The sequence below is a fragment of the Onychomys torridus genome, chromosome 3 (assembly GCF_903995425.1).
Source record: "Onychomys torridus chromosome 3, mOncTor1.1, whole genome shotgun sequence".
Classification (NCBI taxonomy): Eukaryota; Metazoa; Chordata; class Mammalia; order Rodentia; family Cricetidae; genus Onychomys; species Onychomys torridus.
The window spans coordinates 887,889-902,455 of record NC_050445.1 but is presented as its reverse complement, the minus strand read 5'-3'; the positions used below and the strand labels follow the sequence as shown (position 1 = coordinate 902,455).

The 14,567-nt window shown below is 47.6% G+C and overlaps 1 protein-coding gene across 1 annotated transcript; it reads right to left on the bottom strand.

The window, feature by feature from the left end:
* On the bottom strand, nucleotides 1-14,179 carry LOC118579482. The gene is made up of 7 exons (XM_036180772.1): nucleotides 14,095-14,179; nucleotides 12,106-12,204; nucleotides 10,176-11,055; nucleotides 8,007-8,067; nucleotides 7,593-7,757; nucleotides 3,453-3,501; nucleotides 1-1,822 (listed from the first exon to the last, which is right to left on the bottom strand). Exons 2-7 carry the CDS (start codon nucleotides 12,185-12,187, stop codon nucleotides 948-950), a joined length of 2,112 nt encoding a protein of 703 aa, XP_036036665.1. The 5' UTR covers nucleotides 12,188-12,204; nucleotides 14,095-14,179; the 3' UTR covers nucleotides 1-947.
* Between the last annotated feature and the right edge of the window lie 388 nt (nucleotides 14,180-14,567).

The following is a 14,567-nucleotide window of genomic DNA, read 5'->3' as shown; positions in this document are numbered from 1 at the left end:
CTGGGATTACAGCAAATAATTATTTCAGGCAATATAAGAGTCATAAAAAGGTCACATTCCAAAGGTAAAGATTGTATGTAACTTCTAATTATCTAAGAACACCTATAGCCCTTATTAGGGACTACAGAGTTAGATTATTTTCTGTAACCTTGACTAATCAGAATATATTTTCACAAATTGAGGTTAGGAGTGGTACAAGGACTTAGTCATTTGTAAGCTAGCAATAATTGGGCTTTTTATTTACAACCTAGCCAAACAGTTGTGTGCCCTTGTGAACTAAAAGATTGGGAATGTTTATCTAAAAAACCATTAGTAAGGCATCTGGTCTCATCTAGAGCTCTTTTGAAGCCTAACATCACCTTATGATGCACAAGAAACTTGTGACTGGCTCTTGGACTCAAATGTTTTTCTAAATCATAATATGAGCTATGATATAAAACAGTTTTTTTAGTAGAACTCAATAGACTCTGACTGTGTCAAAATTATACAGCATCTTCCTGACAATCCATAGTTTAAATTGAGATGTAATCATGAGATAGACACACTACAATACAGGCAGTGGGGGACTCCCCACATATAAATATATCATATCAGATCCTAGAGAAGAGCATGTAGCAGCAACAATATGAAGGCACAGCATAAGCAAAAGACATTCTGGAGTCTGTATTCCTATAAGCCTTGCTTGAATGAGACATTCCCATCAGAGAGCTGAACTTCTGGTAGGCTGACACCTGAATATGAATTGTCATCTGCTGTTGCTCAGACATGGTCATGGGCAAGAAACACAGTTTTCTTTCATGCTATATTTACATAACGGTATTTAGAAGAAAACTCCTGTCTGTCAGATGCAAGAGAGTCAAATGAGAATGAACCTTGGGTGCTCTAGAACAGACAGAGATTGTGAACATTGCAGGAGGGGGCTGATGGCTGAAATCACCTGAAAGGGCTCAGTTCCCCTTGGTAATAGACAAGTTAATTAAGATGGCAATAAAAATCAAACCGCACACAATAAGGAAAACGTGGGGGCCCATGCATGTCTTGACTCGGTAAAGCATCTTAGCTACCCAGCTGCCCTCCTGCTCCTTCAGCTCCCGCTTCTGCCTCTCCACCTCCTGCCTCACCTTCAACAGGTAGCACCTGTAGGCTTCCTGATCCTCACTGTAGCTGCCATTAAGGAGCACACGGGCCTGAAGGAAGAGGTCATTGCTGTAGAAAGAGCACTCACGCTCCTGCTCCAGCCTCCTCACCACAGTCATGAGCTCTGCCAGCTGTACCTGCTGCTCTTCCCCTGAGGCCCTGTTATTAAAGGCACAGTACCTCCTCCCACACTCCTGGACCAGGCTGCGCAGGCTGTGGTTGTCAGTGTGGGTCACAAACCCATCCAAGGTCTCATCTGTCAGGTCTTCCTTGTGGGTGAAGAGGATGATCATGTGCTTCATGACTCCTGCCCCAAAGATCTCCTTCACCCTCCTCACGGCCATGGTGTCCTGGGCTGTGAAGCGTCCCAGCTGGGTCACCAGCAGCAGCACGTGGGGTCCTGGGGCACACAGCAGGTAGCAGTCTCCAATGTCCTTGTCCATGTCTTGGTTCTGAGCCTTTGACTCAAAGATGGAGGGGGTGTCTACCACTAGGAAGCTCCTCCCCTTCCATGTGCCTATCTCTGCCTGGCTGGTCCTGGTCACCGACTGGGCTCTGAGCCTGGACTCAAATGCTTGTCGGCAGAGAATGCTGTTCCCTGTGGCACTTTTCCCGCAGCCAGATTTGCCCACTAGGAGGATCCTCAGCCAGTACGATTCTGCTGCATGGTAGACTCCCCTCCTCCCTGTGGACAAGAGAAGGTTTGTGCCTCACTTAGCAATTCTTCGGACTTCAACATTATGGGTCCTTGCAGATATCTCCTAAAATCAATAGTCCTCGGTCCCAGAAAAACAGGTGTCACTTCAAATGTTCCCAACTGTTTGCCTATAATTTTAGGTGGTTCTTGGCTTTCATGAAGTCCCTGTTGGGAGCCCATTCTAGAACACATGGGCAGGGGGTGGGACTGCCACAGGAAAGAGAGGCTCTGTTCCATCTGGCCCACAACAAATATGTCATTTCTGAATTACAGGTCCCTGTGCTCTCCCCTGGAGGATGCTCAGGGCATCTCCCCAGAAAACTGGCTGTGAAATAAGTTTGAGTTTAGAAGAGGCAGAGATGAGAATTCATAAGTGATAAAACAGAGTCACCTCTTTTACCCACAATGTTCCAGACACACTGTGTAAATGTGCTCAGTGTGTGCCCCCAGAGGTTATTTCAGGTGGAGGAGCTGTAGTGACTCACACTCAGGGCCAGCTGGATAGCCTAGGAAGCAAAGTGGGGACTTGGATTTGAGATGAGGGACAATGACAGTTAATATCAGGTCAAAGTTGGGAAATGACACAGAGTGGGCCACTGGAGAAGGGTAGAAGAGAAGACGGTTAGACACACTTAGAAGTAGACTTGTTGAAAAGGTCATCTATTTGGCTGGGTATTGTGATAATTTATTTGTGCTGAAATGTGATTTCAGCACACAGGACAAAGGTCTCTCTCTCTCTCTCTCAGGGGAAGGACGGCAGTGAGTGGTAAGATAAGGTGGTCTTAGCTCTTGGCTACTGCTCTGATGTCTGGGCTTTTAACTCTGCATTTGGGTCTGTGTTTCTTATTTAATAAGACCATTCAGAATTACATCTGCAGCCAGGTGTGGTCCAGGGCCCATAACAAAAGGGATGCTGGAGGGATACCACGAAGCCAAGAGCTCAAATCTCCAGCACTGAAGGGACAAGGAGCTGGGGCTGTCTTAGGAGTCCAAATGAATTCTAAATGTGCTGAAGATACCTAAAAATCTGTCATTTGGGGGGAAATCTGGGGTGTGGCTCAGTGGTAGAATGCCCATTTGACACATGAGGCTCAGGGTTCAATTCTCAGTATCACAAAAACCAAAAATCTGTTTTATTCCTTTTACTCTGTACTGGTTTTTCCTTTCCCTTAGTGTTTTGGGGGAAATAATCACTTTAGGGGACCTTTCTTTTCTTCCTTTCATTTCTTTTTGCTTTTCAGATGAGAAGAAAGAAAAACTATGTCACTATTTGGTTCCAGACCCTTCTAATTCTGAATGTATGTCAGAGTCATGTTTTCCCACATTGTGTGGAGGAGAGTGACACAGTGGAGAGCGTGTGTGTTTGAAAGCATATGTGTCTGTGTGTGTGTGTGTCTCTGTGCATGTGTGTGTGCCTCTGTGTGTGTATGTATGTCTGCGTATGTGTACATGAAAACAACAGCAGCTTGTATGTAAGAGATTTGGAGACATGGAGAAAAACAGCAGTTGCCTCTTTCTTCTTGATTTTAACTGAGTGTCTGAACCTTTTGGGTGGTGGGATGAGGGACAGTGACTCCCTCCCCTTCTCAATCTCTTTGGGACCTTGGTGCTTTCTTACCTTCAACTATAGTTCCATATGTGTTCTTCTGAAGGCCTTCCATTCTCTTCTGGAACCAAAACAGGCAAGAAATTAAAGTCAGGTCCTCATGGGAACTGGTAAGACACTTTGACTCAGATGACCCAGGATAATGGTCCTGACACGGTCATTTCCATTGCTAACTCTCCCACCCGGGTTTTACTTTCACACATCTGTAAGTAACTGGCCGGAGTGAGGCAGGGTCATCGCAGCATAGTGTGCTGTTGCCTTTCCTCACTCATGGGAAAGCAGATGTTCTGCTACAGATGGACTGATTATCTCCACCAAACTGAAAGTGTAAAATGTGGGACGCATTCTTCTATGAGCAAGAACTAGACTTAAAAAACACACAAACAAACCAAAACTGAGCCATATAGATGAACCTGCCAGGATAGAGAAAATAATTGTTGTGCTATGGATAACATTGGTTTGTTTGCAGTACCAGGCATTTCCAGCATGCAGAAATGTTCCAGAGGCAAAGAGGCAAATACAACATGCTTCCTTGGGGGATGGAATAGAGGATGGCCACTCCTCCAAGGACTGGCCTGAGAGGAAGGAGGACAGGAGGGGCTTACAAGGCTTCTACCCTCCACACGCCTGGAGAGAGTGTGTGTACCATGGTACCATCATGGAAAGAGTCAACCCTCAGGACAAGATCAAATTCCCACTGAGAGTTTAACCAAGCATCTTCTCTGCTTGGCTCTGAGGTCCTGCTCTGCCAAATAATCATGGTTTTTATAGTTTAGCACATTCAGCCAGAAACTGGAGCAACCACAGCATAAATATCCTGTCCAAAATTGGTGTAATGTTGTGTCGCTGGTTTTTGGTGGGATGAAAAGAGAAGCAATCTTTAGGAAGGGCTAGCCTGTGACACCAGCCACACCCTTGGCTCATGTTAGTCAGCTGGGTTTTAAAAGCTTATAGTTTTAAAATGTATTCATACTTGAAGGAAGGCACATGAAAAAAATAGAGTTTTAAAAATAGATAAATAGTAACAATAAATCTTAAAAAAAACATAGAATAAAAACAAGTAGCCGTCATTTGCAATGAACAAACATAAATGGTTTGCTGATCTACTGCAGTTGCACCATCTGATTAAAAATTCAAATATCACAGATGTACTTCATGGATTTGGGTTTGTTTTTGTTTTCTCCCAATCTCCTGTCTTATTCTCTCATTCTGGCCTTCACAGCAATCAGTATTTTGACACTTTTATGTGTTTGAGTATTTGCATATATATTTACATGTTTAGATAATTCTCAGTCCTGTTTTTGCATGTTAAATTTCTACATATATGCCATTTTCGCAACATCTTGTTCATTTTTTATTAATAGACATCCAAACTGTTCTGAAATCATTTTTTTCACAACAAAGAATGCTATAAGATAATCCTCATAGGTGCTCCTCATTGGCACTCCTGTTGAACAGTTCATCTGGGGTACACATTTTCTGCTAGCTAAATATGACCAGGTTTAACTCTTAAGTGGGTCAAGTCAGCTCTTGCTTAAACCCCCCAAATCTCCATAGGTGTTCCATGGTGGCACACTGCATTTTGTCACCCTTCTGGACACAAAGCTGGGCATTGACTGAATTGAAAGCATGGCGTAGCTTGTGTGCTATGCATAGCGCTTCTGCTATTTTGTCTTCCACAATTTTATTTTGCAAAGAAAAAAATGGCTTTTCTTGGACCTCTTCAATTCTTTTCACATTTTCAGAATGTCTTAAGACATCTCCCTCTCCTCTGTCCCCCTTCTCTTCCTCTTTCCTGCTCCACTGTCCACCTCCTCATTTCCCCCTCCACCTCCTTCCTTGCACCCAGAGAAGAGCAGCCCTCTCATGACCGTCTCTTATGTACCGTTCTTATCACCACAATCTATAGCCTTTTCCTTATGAAAATTCTTCACGTCATAGAACGCTGTTTGTACTAATGGTCTGAGATTTGAATGTGAAGGATATGGTGTCAGTGATGATGAAACTGAGCTTCCCCACTGTGACTGTCCTCTGCAGACACTCATCATGTCCAGGTTTCTTGCATGCCCATTTTTTCTCTTGTGTTCCCTGTGCTGTTATTGACAGGCCACTGGAATTTTTATTAAAGTTACATGAGCTGCCCAGAGTCATACATTTGCATTATAGCTAACTCTCCCCAAATGACTCCCATGTCTGCATCAGTTCTTGGATTTCTCAGCCAATGGGGAGATGGGGAGGTCATCTTCCCCCTGGAACCCTCTATATGATGCTGCTGTCCCATGCTTTGGACACAAGCCAGTACTGATGTCTGGAAGTCTCTCCAAAATCAACCCAGAGAACTGTGCTTCGATTTCTGAGTTCATGCTTTCACAAAACAAAAATACCACTGTGCCCCCAAAAAGAATTACTCAAAGATAAGACTGCATTGGGGATCTGTTCTGTTTTGAAGGATTTCAGTTAGAACCTGACTTGGTTCTCAGTGCCCCATGCATGTGTACAATATGGCTGTCACAACCAAACTCAGCAACACTAACAGGGATGTTTTCTGAACCAGTTTCTGAAAAATCAGACAGACTACAGGAGACATATCCCACTAGGAGACCAATTTGTTGGTAGATATGAACAAATGCCCAGAGGCGAGACAAGGAGCAGGAGATGGAGACCCTAAAATGAGTCACCGACCAAACAGGAGAGACTGACAACAGCCTAGGGGAAGAAAGGGGATGGGAGGGAGGGGTGTGTGATGGACGTGAAGAGATGTGCAGAGCACACACAGTGGGGAGATTGAGAATGGATGTAGATTTCTCCTCCAAAAGGAAAATCCTGCTAATTTCCCACAGTGTGGGTGCAGAGGCCACGGGAGATGGGCAGGCAGTGCACGCAGCAGTGGCTGACAAGGGGCAGGCATTACTCAGGGAGAAGAAGGCAGAAGCAAACACACACGATGAACATTCTCGTCCGAAAGCAGCCTAGCCGATTTATCATGACACTTTATTTTACCCAGCAGTGAGAACGCAGCTCAGGGAGCTGCTTTCTGAGAGACAGTCTTTTTGTCTTCCTTATTCTCGGGTACCAGGCTGGCAGCTATGACTCGGGGCAAAGCAACTGATGCACAAGCTTGACTTTGAGGCCCAGAACTCGAGGGAAAAGCTGGAGATGCTGGCCTGCATCTGTAATGCCAGTGGTGCACACATTGAGGCAGCCGGTGGAGATAGGAGAGTTGGCCAGAAGCTGTGAGGCCAGCCAGCCCACGTGCGGCAAAAACAAGAGTCTGTTCACACCAAGTAGAAGGGTAGGAATTACTTCAGAAAGTTGTCCTCCGACCTCCACAGGTGTCCTGTGGCACCAGTGTGCACCTGTGCTCCCTCAAACAACTAAAAATAAGCACAAACATTTTCACTGGTATCCACCCCACCCACTCGCCCCTCCACTGTTCCTTTATGTCCAGGTACTGGAGTCACAGGGCAAGTTAGTGACCAAGAGTCTGGGAAACAGCACCCTCTCCTGTAAGGTTCAGCTGACAAGGGTGTGTTCGTGTGAGTTGTGAACTCAAGTTGTTGACCTACCACAGTGTCTTGGGATGTGTTATGGGAAAGCTATGAGCTACCCAGGGCTGTAAAGAATTCGGTGGTTTTCAGAACATCATAAGATAGAATTCACTGACTGGTCTTCTAGGGAAGGACTGGATCATGAAGGAGGGAACATGGAAATTCCACCCTGGCCTGTAGAGCCTTAACAACCTATCCTGATATCCTTGAGGTGAGGCCTGTCTGGCCTGAGTGGGCTTTGAGGAGTCTGGGGTAAAATGGAGAAGTGTGCGCCACCTGCTGGGAAGCTTGGGGAAAGCCAGGGACTTCAATTTCTCATCTCAAAGAGGAAAGAGCTATCCTTCAGCCTTGTTACACTGGGGGTTTCAGAAAGACACAGGAAATGAGGTGGAAAGCGTCAGCATCCCCATAGGCCCAGGGATGATGACATGGAAATTTCGGGGTTCTGTCCCACCATATGCTGTCGCTGATGCTCACTTCACTGTCCAGGGCACGCAAAGCACCAGAGCTCCCCTGAGGACTGGCTAGAGAAATGCAGACCCACTCCCTGGTGGTCCTCCCAGCCCCCAAGTGGCTGTCAGAGCCGTGGTGGGTTCCTCCTTACCTGGGCCGGCGGCTGCCTCCAGTCACCAGGGTGAGTCCATTGTAGGCAAGTGGGGAACCTGTGCCTGCTGAGTGACGCTGTCACAGAAAGACCACTTGCAGAGCCATCAGGAAAAGAAGGAAGCCACTGTGGCACAGCACACACTACTGCCCCGCAGACTGTCCCCTAAAGTCGGTGTGAAGGCTTTGAACGACCTGACTGACATCCGCCAGAACACAGCACAAGTGCTGTGGTGAATGGCCGCTTCCTGTGGAAAGCGGTCACCCTGCCCTACTGACTTCCCCTGCAGGAAGGTATGAATACACACAGCATTGGGAGCCAGGCTGGGGAATTGGGGGACAGCCCCCTCCCCCAGGTTCAAGCAGGCCCTCTTGTGACTGGAAAGTGCTGGGCCCCAGATTTCCCCATTAGTACCCAAGGTGAGAATCTGCACTCCCCCATGCCCCTGGGCTCCACATCACCAGCTTTGGGTCCCCTAAACAGGGACAGAAAGGCACTGCTGGTCCCAGAGGACCTGGGCAGCCCCTCTCAAAGCGCAGCTGAGCTCAGACCTGAGACTGGGTGCTAGCTGCCTCTTCTCCGCTATGTGACAGGGTTATAGATGATGGTTGTGGAGTTTCACACCTATGGGAAGTTCAGATGGGCTGGGAGCAGGGTGAAGCATTTCTTTACCGGATGGCACGTGTTAAGTATTGAGCCTTGAGCATAAAACACAGCTCTTGCTTATACAGGTTCTCATCTCAGAGAATTCCCCATGATGCTTTCTGTTGGTGGGGAAGTGTGCTTGACTTTAGATTATGAGCACTAGGATTTCAAGGGGTCTGGGGAGGTGACAAACTAAGAGACTGGAGGGGAGGGAGGGAGGGAGAGAGAGAGAGAGAGAGAGAGAGAGAGAGAGAGAGAGAGAGATTAAAACCAGTTAGGTACAGCCCTCTGCAGCATTTGAGAAGATATAACTCAAGCTGACCATGGTGGCTTGTTTGTTCTGGGGCCTGAAGCAGGAGGATTGCCTTGAGTTAGAAGACAGCCTAGGCCACTGAGTCAGACAGTCTAACAAGAAGCCGTAGCTCTTCCTCAAGAGGATGTGGCAGCACCCTTTATGGATGTCATTGTCCTTTTATCCTAAATTCCGTAATGACCAGCTGTGTCTGCACTCCAGAGGGATTCAGCTTTATCCAGTCCTATGTATTGTCTTTATCCAGAGGGAAATAAGTTTCTTACATCCTTAGGATGAGAGGAAGGTCTGCAATAGGAGGGAAAAGCTGTGCAGCCAGGCTTCAACCTAAGTTAGAGCCTATGTGTCAGTGGAGTGAGCCAGGAAGAAAGATTTTTTAAAAGATCTACATTTCAAAGCAAAGGTGAGGAGGAAGGACAAAGGGTCTGGAGGGGGTGGTTGTTGTTGTTTGTTTGTTAAGAAATAAAGAAAGAGAAAGAAAGGAAGGAAGGAAGGAAGGAAGGAAGGAAGGAAGGAAGAAAAGAAAGAAAGAAAGGAAAAGAAAGGAAAGGAAAGGAAAAGAAAGGAAAAGAGAAAGAATTCTGAGGGATGGCTCTGCTCCTGTTGGAGAGAGAATTTTTTCTTGTTTTGATTTTTATTCACCCCTTGGCTTTTAGATTTTCAAGTAGTTTCAACCCAGTATACAGTGAGGGTGCAGTGTGGGTAGGGGTGAGGAAATCAACGGGCCATGATCCATCCTGACAAGCTGTAATTCTTCAGACAAGGCCAGAGTCTCAGAAACCTCAGAGTTCATGACTCTTCTCTCTGTTACTGTTAATTAAAGAAGCAAAATTCCAGACCCTTTGCTTTGGTTTGAACAAGGAAGGAAATCTCTGGCCAGTTTATCTCCCTAGAGGGAGGGCAGGAGGACTGTAAGAGCAAGAGGTGGTGGGTGACTGCAAGAGAACAGTTTACCAGACACAGCAGGGCAGTGCACATATGAGCTCACAGAGGCTGTGACAGCATGCACAACACCTGAGCAAGTGCAAGCCAGACAAAAGTTCCCACTCCAGCCGAGACGCTATTCACAAGTTATAACACCCGGGAGAAGGAAAATCGATTTTCTTCAACGAGGTGACACTAGACATGTCAATCACATCCCAGGGCAGGCCTCATGCTCAGGAGTACTTGACCAACAAATCCAGCTTCATGTTGTTGTTAAGGCATAAAAATCATCAAGTTCAGAGAGGAGGGAGGTGGGGAGGATTTGGGAGGACTTACTTGGGGAAAGTGAGAGACTATGACTAAAATATATTATATGGAATTATCAAAGAATAACTATAAAAAAGAAAAGAAAATGCTCGTTCTGTTTGTGCTGTGATTTTGGTCCCCATTTACAAGCTGCCAGGTGTATTCACTATTCCAAGGGAAGAAAGACCCACAAAGACAATAAAAATGTCTAAAGGAAGCTTTAGTTAGACAAATTTATTTTTAAAACTCCGAATGCAGATAGTTAAAGTTGAGGCTCATCACCTCCGAGTCTTTGCAAAGCTGTTGTCGTGTTCCCAGTACTGTGAACTCTGAGCGGAGTTCGAAGTAAAGATCAATTTTTATAAGATTTCCTTCCTAGGTATAACAGCTTCTAAGACCAGCGTTCTCTGCTATCCTGGTCCCTGATGGCCTGGGACATCGTTCTGTTGTACAGTAGGTACAGGGTGACCAAACCCAGGAAGATAGTCACGCCCCATATCCTGACCTTCCTGTAGGATGTCATCCATTTCCACAGCCCAGTTAGCAGCCTGGTGGGCAGGGGCCTCTGCATCCGTGCTGCCACCATCTCTGCCACCTTGGTGAGTTGGTCCTGGGGGTCAGCGCCCCGCAGGTTCCTCACCAGATCATACACTTCGTTGGTGTAGTACGCGCCCCCGTGCTCCCTCACCAGCCCTGCAACCAGGCCCAGCAGCTCTTCAGCTTGTTCCTGGAGCTCCTGGCCGGTAGCACGGTTGTTCAGGGCGCACACACGGCCCCCACATTCAGTCACCAGCTCCCTCAGCGCACGGTTTTTGGTGAAGCGCACGTAATCCTGCAGAGGCTCTCCAGCCAGGTCCTCCTTGCGTGTGAACACCACAACAGTCCGCGCCATCACCTGCTCCCCAAACACCCTCTTCACCCCAGCCAGCGCCTGACTGTCCTGAGTGGTGAAGCGACCCAGCTGGGTGACCAGCAGCAGCGCATGAGGCCCAGGCGACGACAGTAGGAAGCAGCGGGCTGTTTCCATGCACGCGGGGTCGGTCTGAGAGACCTCAGAGCTGAAGATATCTGGGGTGTCCACCACCTCCACTTGCCAGCTGGCCCACTTCCTGCTGTCCCAGGAGCAGGCTTTGGTGACAGGCACAGCCCCCAGCTTGGAAAGGAAGCACTTCCGGCCCAGGATGCTGTTACCAGTGGCACTCTTGCCGGCTCCGGTCCTGCCCACCAAGATGAGCCTCAGTAGGGGCACCCGTGGGGCCCATGAATCCTCCTTTGAGCCTGAGGACCAGATATGACAGCATTGAGTCAGAGTCATGGCTTTCCCCTGGGGCTCACCTGTGTTCTAGCCTTCAGCACAAAAAGGAAGGACCCACAGTGCCTTCCCCTTGGAAGCCTGATGCTCCCATCAGCTTTGGGCTCTCAGAGCTCAGGCTCCTCCCCATCTTTCCTCTCTGCATTTGGATTCTCTGTGCACCTGCGGGTGCTCCCGCTGCGTTTCAGAAGGTGCTCATCATAACTCCCGGGTCCACCAGGGTCTCTGGTCCTGCACACACAGGCCGACCTGATGCTGATCCGACCCTAATGTTCCCCCAAATGCTGGCCATCGAGCACAGGGGAGCCCCTCAGTCCCAGACCCAGGTTTAATCGCAGCCCACCAAGTGCTCCTTGTGTAGGGGAGGAAGTGCTCGGTCTAGGCCATGACTCTTCTGCAAAAGCAGAGATAATGTGGGGCTTTCAACTGGCTTGTTAGAGAGTGGGAAGAGAGAGTTCACCATGTCCCTCTTCCTCCTCCCTTGTTTAAGCTGGCTCCCTAAAGAGAATGCCCCCCTTTTAGATAATATTTTATTACATTTTATTTATGAGGAGGTCATACTACTGTGTCCTCTGGAGGCTAAAGGTCAAGTTTCAGGAGGCAGTTCCCTCCTCCCATCATGTGGACTCAGGAGTTGAAATCAGCTCATCAGGTTTGGCTGCTTGTGCCTTTACCCACAGTCATTTCCTTGATCCCCAAAATACTAAATACCCAGGTAGTCCTCTATTCTGGAGAGCTGGTGAGTGAGGCTCACTCTTCTGCTGGATTCCCCATCCTCGGTGTCATCTTTGTGGAGACCAGAGGAGGTTTAGGATCTTCCTTCATGCTTAGGAACCAGTGACAGGCTGGTCAAAGCTCTGCACTTCTCTCAGCAGGGCAGGGACAGAGACACAGCCAAATGTAGGACCCAGGTTCTGCTGTTTCATCCCAGAGGCTTCCAGACCCCAGGAAGCTCCACTTACTTCTTACCCTGAGCTCCCACACCAGCCAGGACACCTTGAGAGAAGGACTCTTACCATAGGTGCTTTCCTCATCTCTTGCCATCTTCCGTCCCCCCACGAGTCTTAGAGAACTCTGAGTTCCGATTTCCTCATCCATGTGCTCATTCCTGCAAACTGGCAACACCCAACCACAATGTCAGGCAGAGTCCAGGGAACAGGGGTCTTCAGAGAGACAGAGTAAGGCTTCCGTCTACAAGGAATTGAACATGCAAGTGTGTGCTTTGGGGACAGGCAGGTGTTTAGAGACATGGTGGGTGCCTTTTGTCCACCACAGTAAAATCTGCTCTTCCCTCTTAGAGATAGCATCTGGATTTTGAAGAACAGCTTTCGGGGAGCCCAGAAAGATGGTTGCAGTGCTAGCTTGACAACCTGAGCTTGCTCTCCTGGCCCCTGGAAAGGTGATGGAGAGGACCAACTCCACAAGTTATCTTACCCGTTTCTGAGCCTTTCTCTTTAAGCAGCTTTCCTTCCACCAAAGATGCCCTGACTGCAATGCTATTGGATAGAACCAAGAGCTCTCTGGTCCCATGTGCCAGATCCCAGGAGTCCCTAAGCACAAAAGCACAGTGTCCCCTCGGTCTGCTGCTCCAATCTCATTCCAGCTAACAGGACTCTGCCTGTGGCTGCACAGACACCAGATTCAGCCTCTCCAGCCCTCTCTGGCTTTTCTCTGGTGAGAGCTTTGCTCTCGTGTTCTTTCTGAGCATTTCTCTGCATTTCTCTGCATTTCTCCATCATTTCAGACTCTTTGTCTCCACTATGGGTGATGTGTTTCCCCCCACACTTCCTCCTGTGGGCACCACACACTGAGAAATGGAAAATGTTAACTCAACAGCCTGTCTTCCGAAGAGGGGCTTTGGGAACAGGTTGGGTTGACACTCCCTCTCCCCAAAGCCTTTAGCAGAACACACTGTGTGGTTCTGCGTCACTGTTCTGGGTGCAGAAACTGACAAAATTCCTATAAACAATGCAGAAACAAAGAAACAACCATAAGACTGAGGGCAAGAAAGAAGACTTCTGCAGGAGCCTGAAGACCTTGTCCTGGAGGAAAACGAGGCAGTGTGTGCTGGACTCCAGGGGTCTCCAGGGTAGGCCACCACGACTCCCCAGAGTTCATAGTGAAAGCAGATGCTATTTTCAATGGCTTTTAAGACAAAAATGAACACTGAGTAAGATCTTGGGTGACAGATGGTTTTTATTATCTGGGACTATAAAGCATGAATGATTCTGTATGCTTAAGAGAACTCAAGAGTCATCTGATTCCTTGCCTCCAGGCTTGATGTTTCTCAAAAATGTTTAGGTATTCCCCTCAACATCACATTTCTTGGACCCATCCCCAGTGGTTCTGATACAAGTGGCACATTTCTCATGAAGTTAATCCACTTGCAGATTTGAAAATGAGCTATTTCATAAACTCTTCATTGTAGACATAAAGAAACTGAGGTCCCTGCAGTTGGAGTGGGACAAACTTGAATTAGGAAGCAAAGGTTTAAATGCTAGGTGGGGACAGAGCTTGGTGACCAAGTTCCACTCTCTGAGGTCCGTTAGAGCCCCCCTCCTACAGGTCGTGAGGATAAGAGACTTCAGAGGGATGCAGACTTGGCACATAGAGACTGGCCTTGAAAGAATGGTTTATAGGGACACAGAAGTATCTTTTGCCTTTTCTGAATGTGCAGTTTGAGGAATGGTGTCGTCTAACCTGCACTTTGTTCCTGGAAGGGAATCTAGAACAGATTTTTCTTACCATATGAAAGAAGTGTAGGAAGAAACAAGTTTACTCATTAAGAATGTGTTTTTATCATCTGGGACTCCTAAGACTTCCTCGGAATTTGCTCAGGTTGAAACCCAGACCATCCCTCAAGCATCTGGAAGTCTGCTCTTGTCTGTGCTGCATGCCTGTTGTGTACCTGCGTGGTGCTTTGTAAAATGCGGTGGGTAGGCAGCAAATACTTTGGTCTCATAGCCCAGCTCCCTCTCCACCCCAGCTCACAGGCTCAGGCTCACCTTTCTTGGTGATAGACTCTGAAGTGGACCAGAGAAGCCCCAGCCTCCTGCCCTTCCCTTCAGCTGTGAGTGTAGAAGTCTCTGTGCCGAGGGCTGAGCAGAGAGGAAGTCACTGAGCTGCCTGGGTCTCAGAGATCAGGAAACCGAGAGAAAGGCCGGATGATGATGGCTTAAAGAGACAGAAACATTTTCCCAGTTTGTATCCTCTTCATCTCCTTTTGTTGTCTTACTGCTCTAGCTAGAACTTCAAGTACTATATTTAATAAGTATGGAGAGAGTGGACAGCCTTGTCTTGTTCCTGATTTTAGTGGAATTGCTTTGAGTTTCTCTCCATTTATTTGATATTGGCTGTTGGCTTGCTGTAGATTGCCTTTATTGTGTTGGACTGGCTTATCCCAGTGATCAGATCAGTGAATATCCTAGCTGTCATCACAGAGCTTTTCTCCAGTAGTGACTGATGGAAACCAATGCAG

Excerpts from the sequence above, each read along its gene's own strand:
- LOC118579482 (XM_036180772.1), bottom strand. The coding sequence starts at position 12,187 with ATGGATGAGGAAATCGGAACTCAGAGTTCTCTAAGACTCGTGGGGGGA. Across the intron at positions 11,056-12,105 it reads AGATGAGGAAAGCACCTATG|GCTCAAAGGAGGATTCATGG; the intron begins GTAAGAGTCCTT and ends TCTGGTCCTCAG. Across the intron at positions 1,823-3,452 it reads ATATGGAACTATAGTTGAAG|GGAGGAGGGGAGTCTACCAT; the intron begins GTAAGAAAGCAC and ends TCTTGTCCACAG.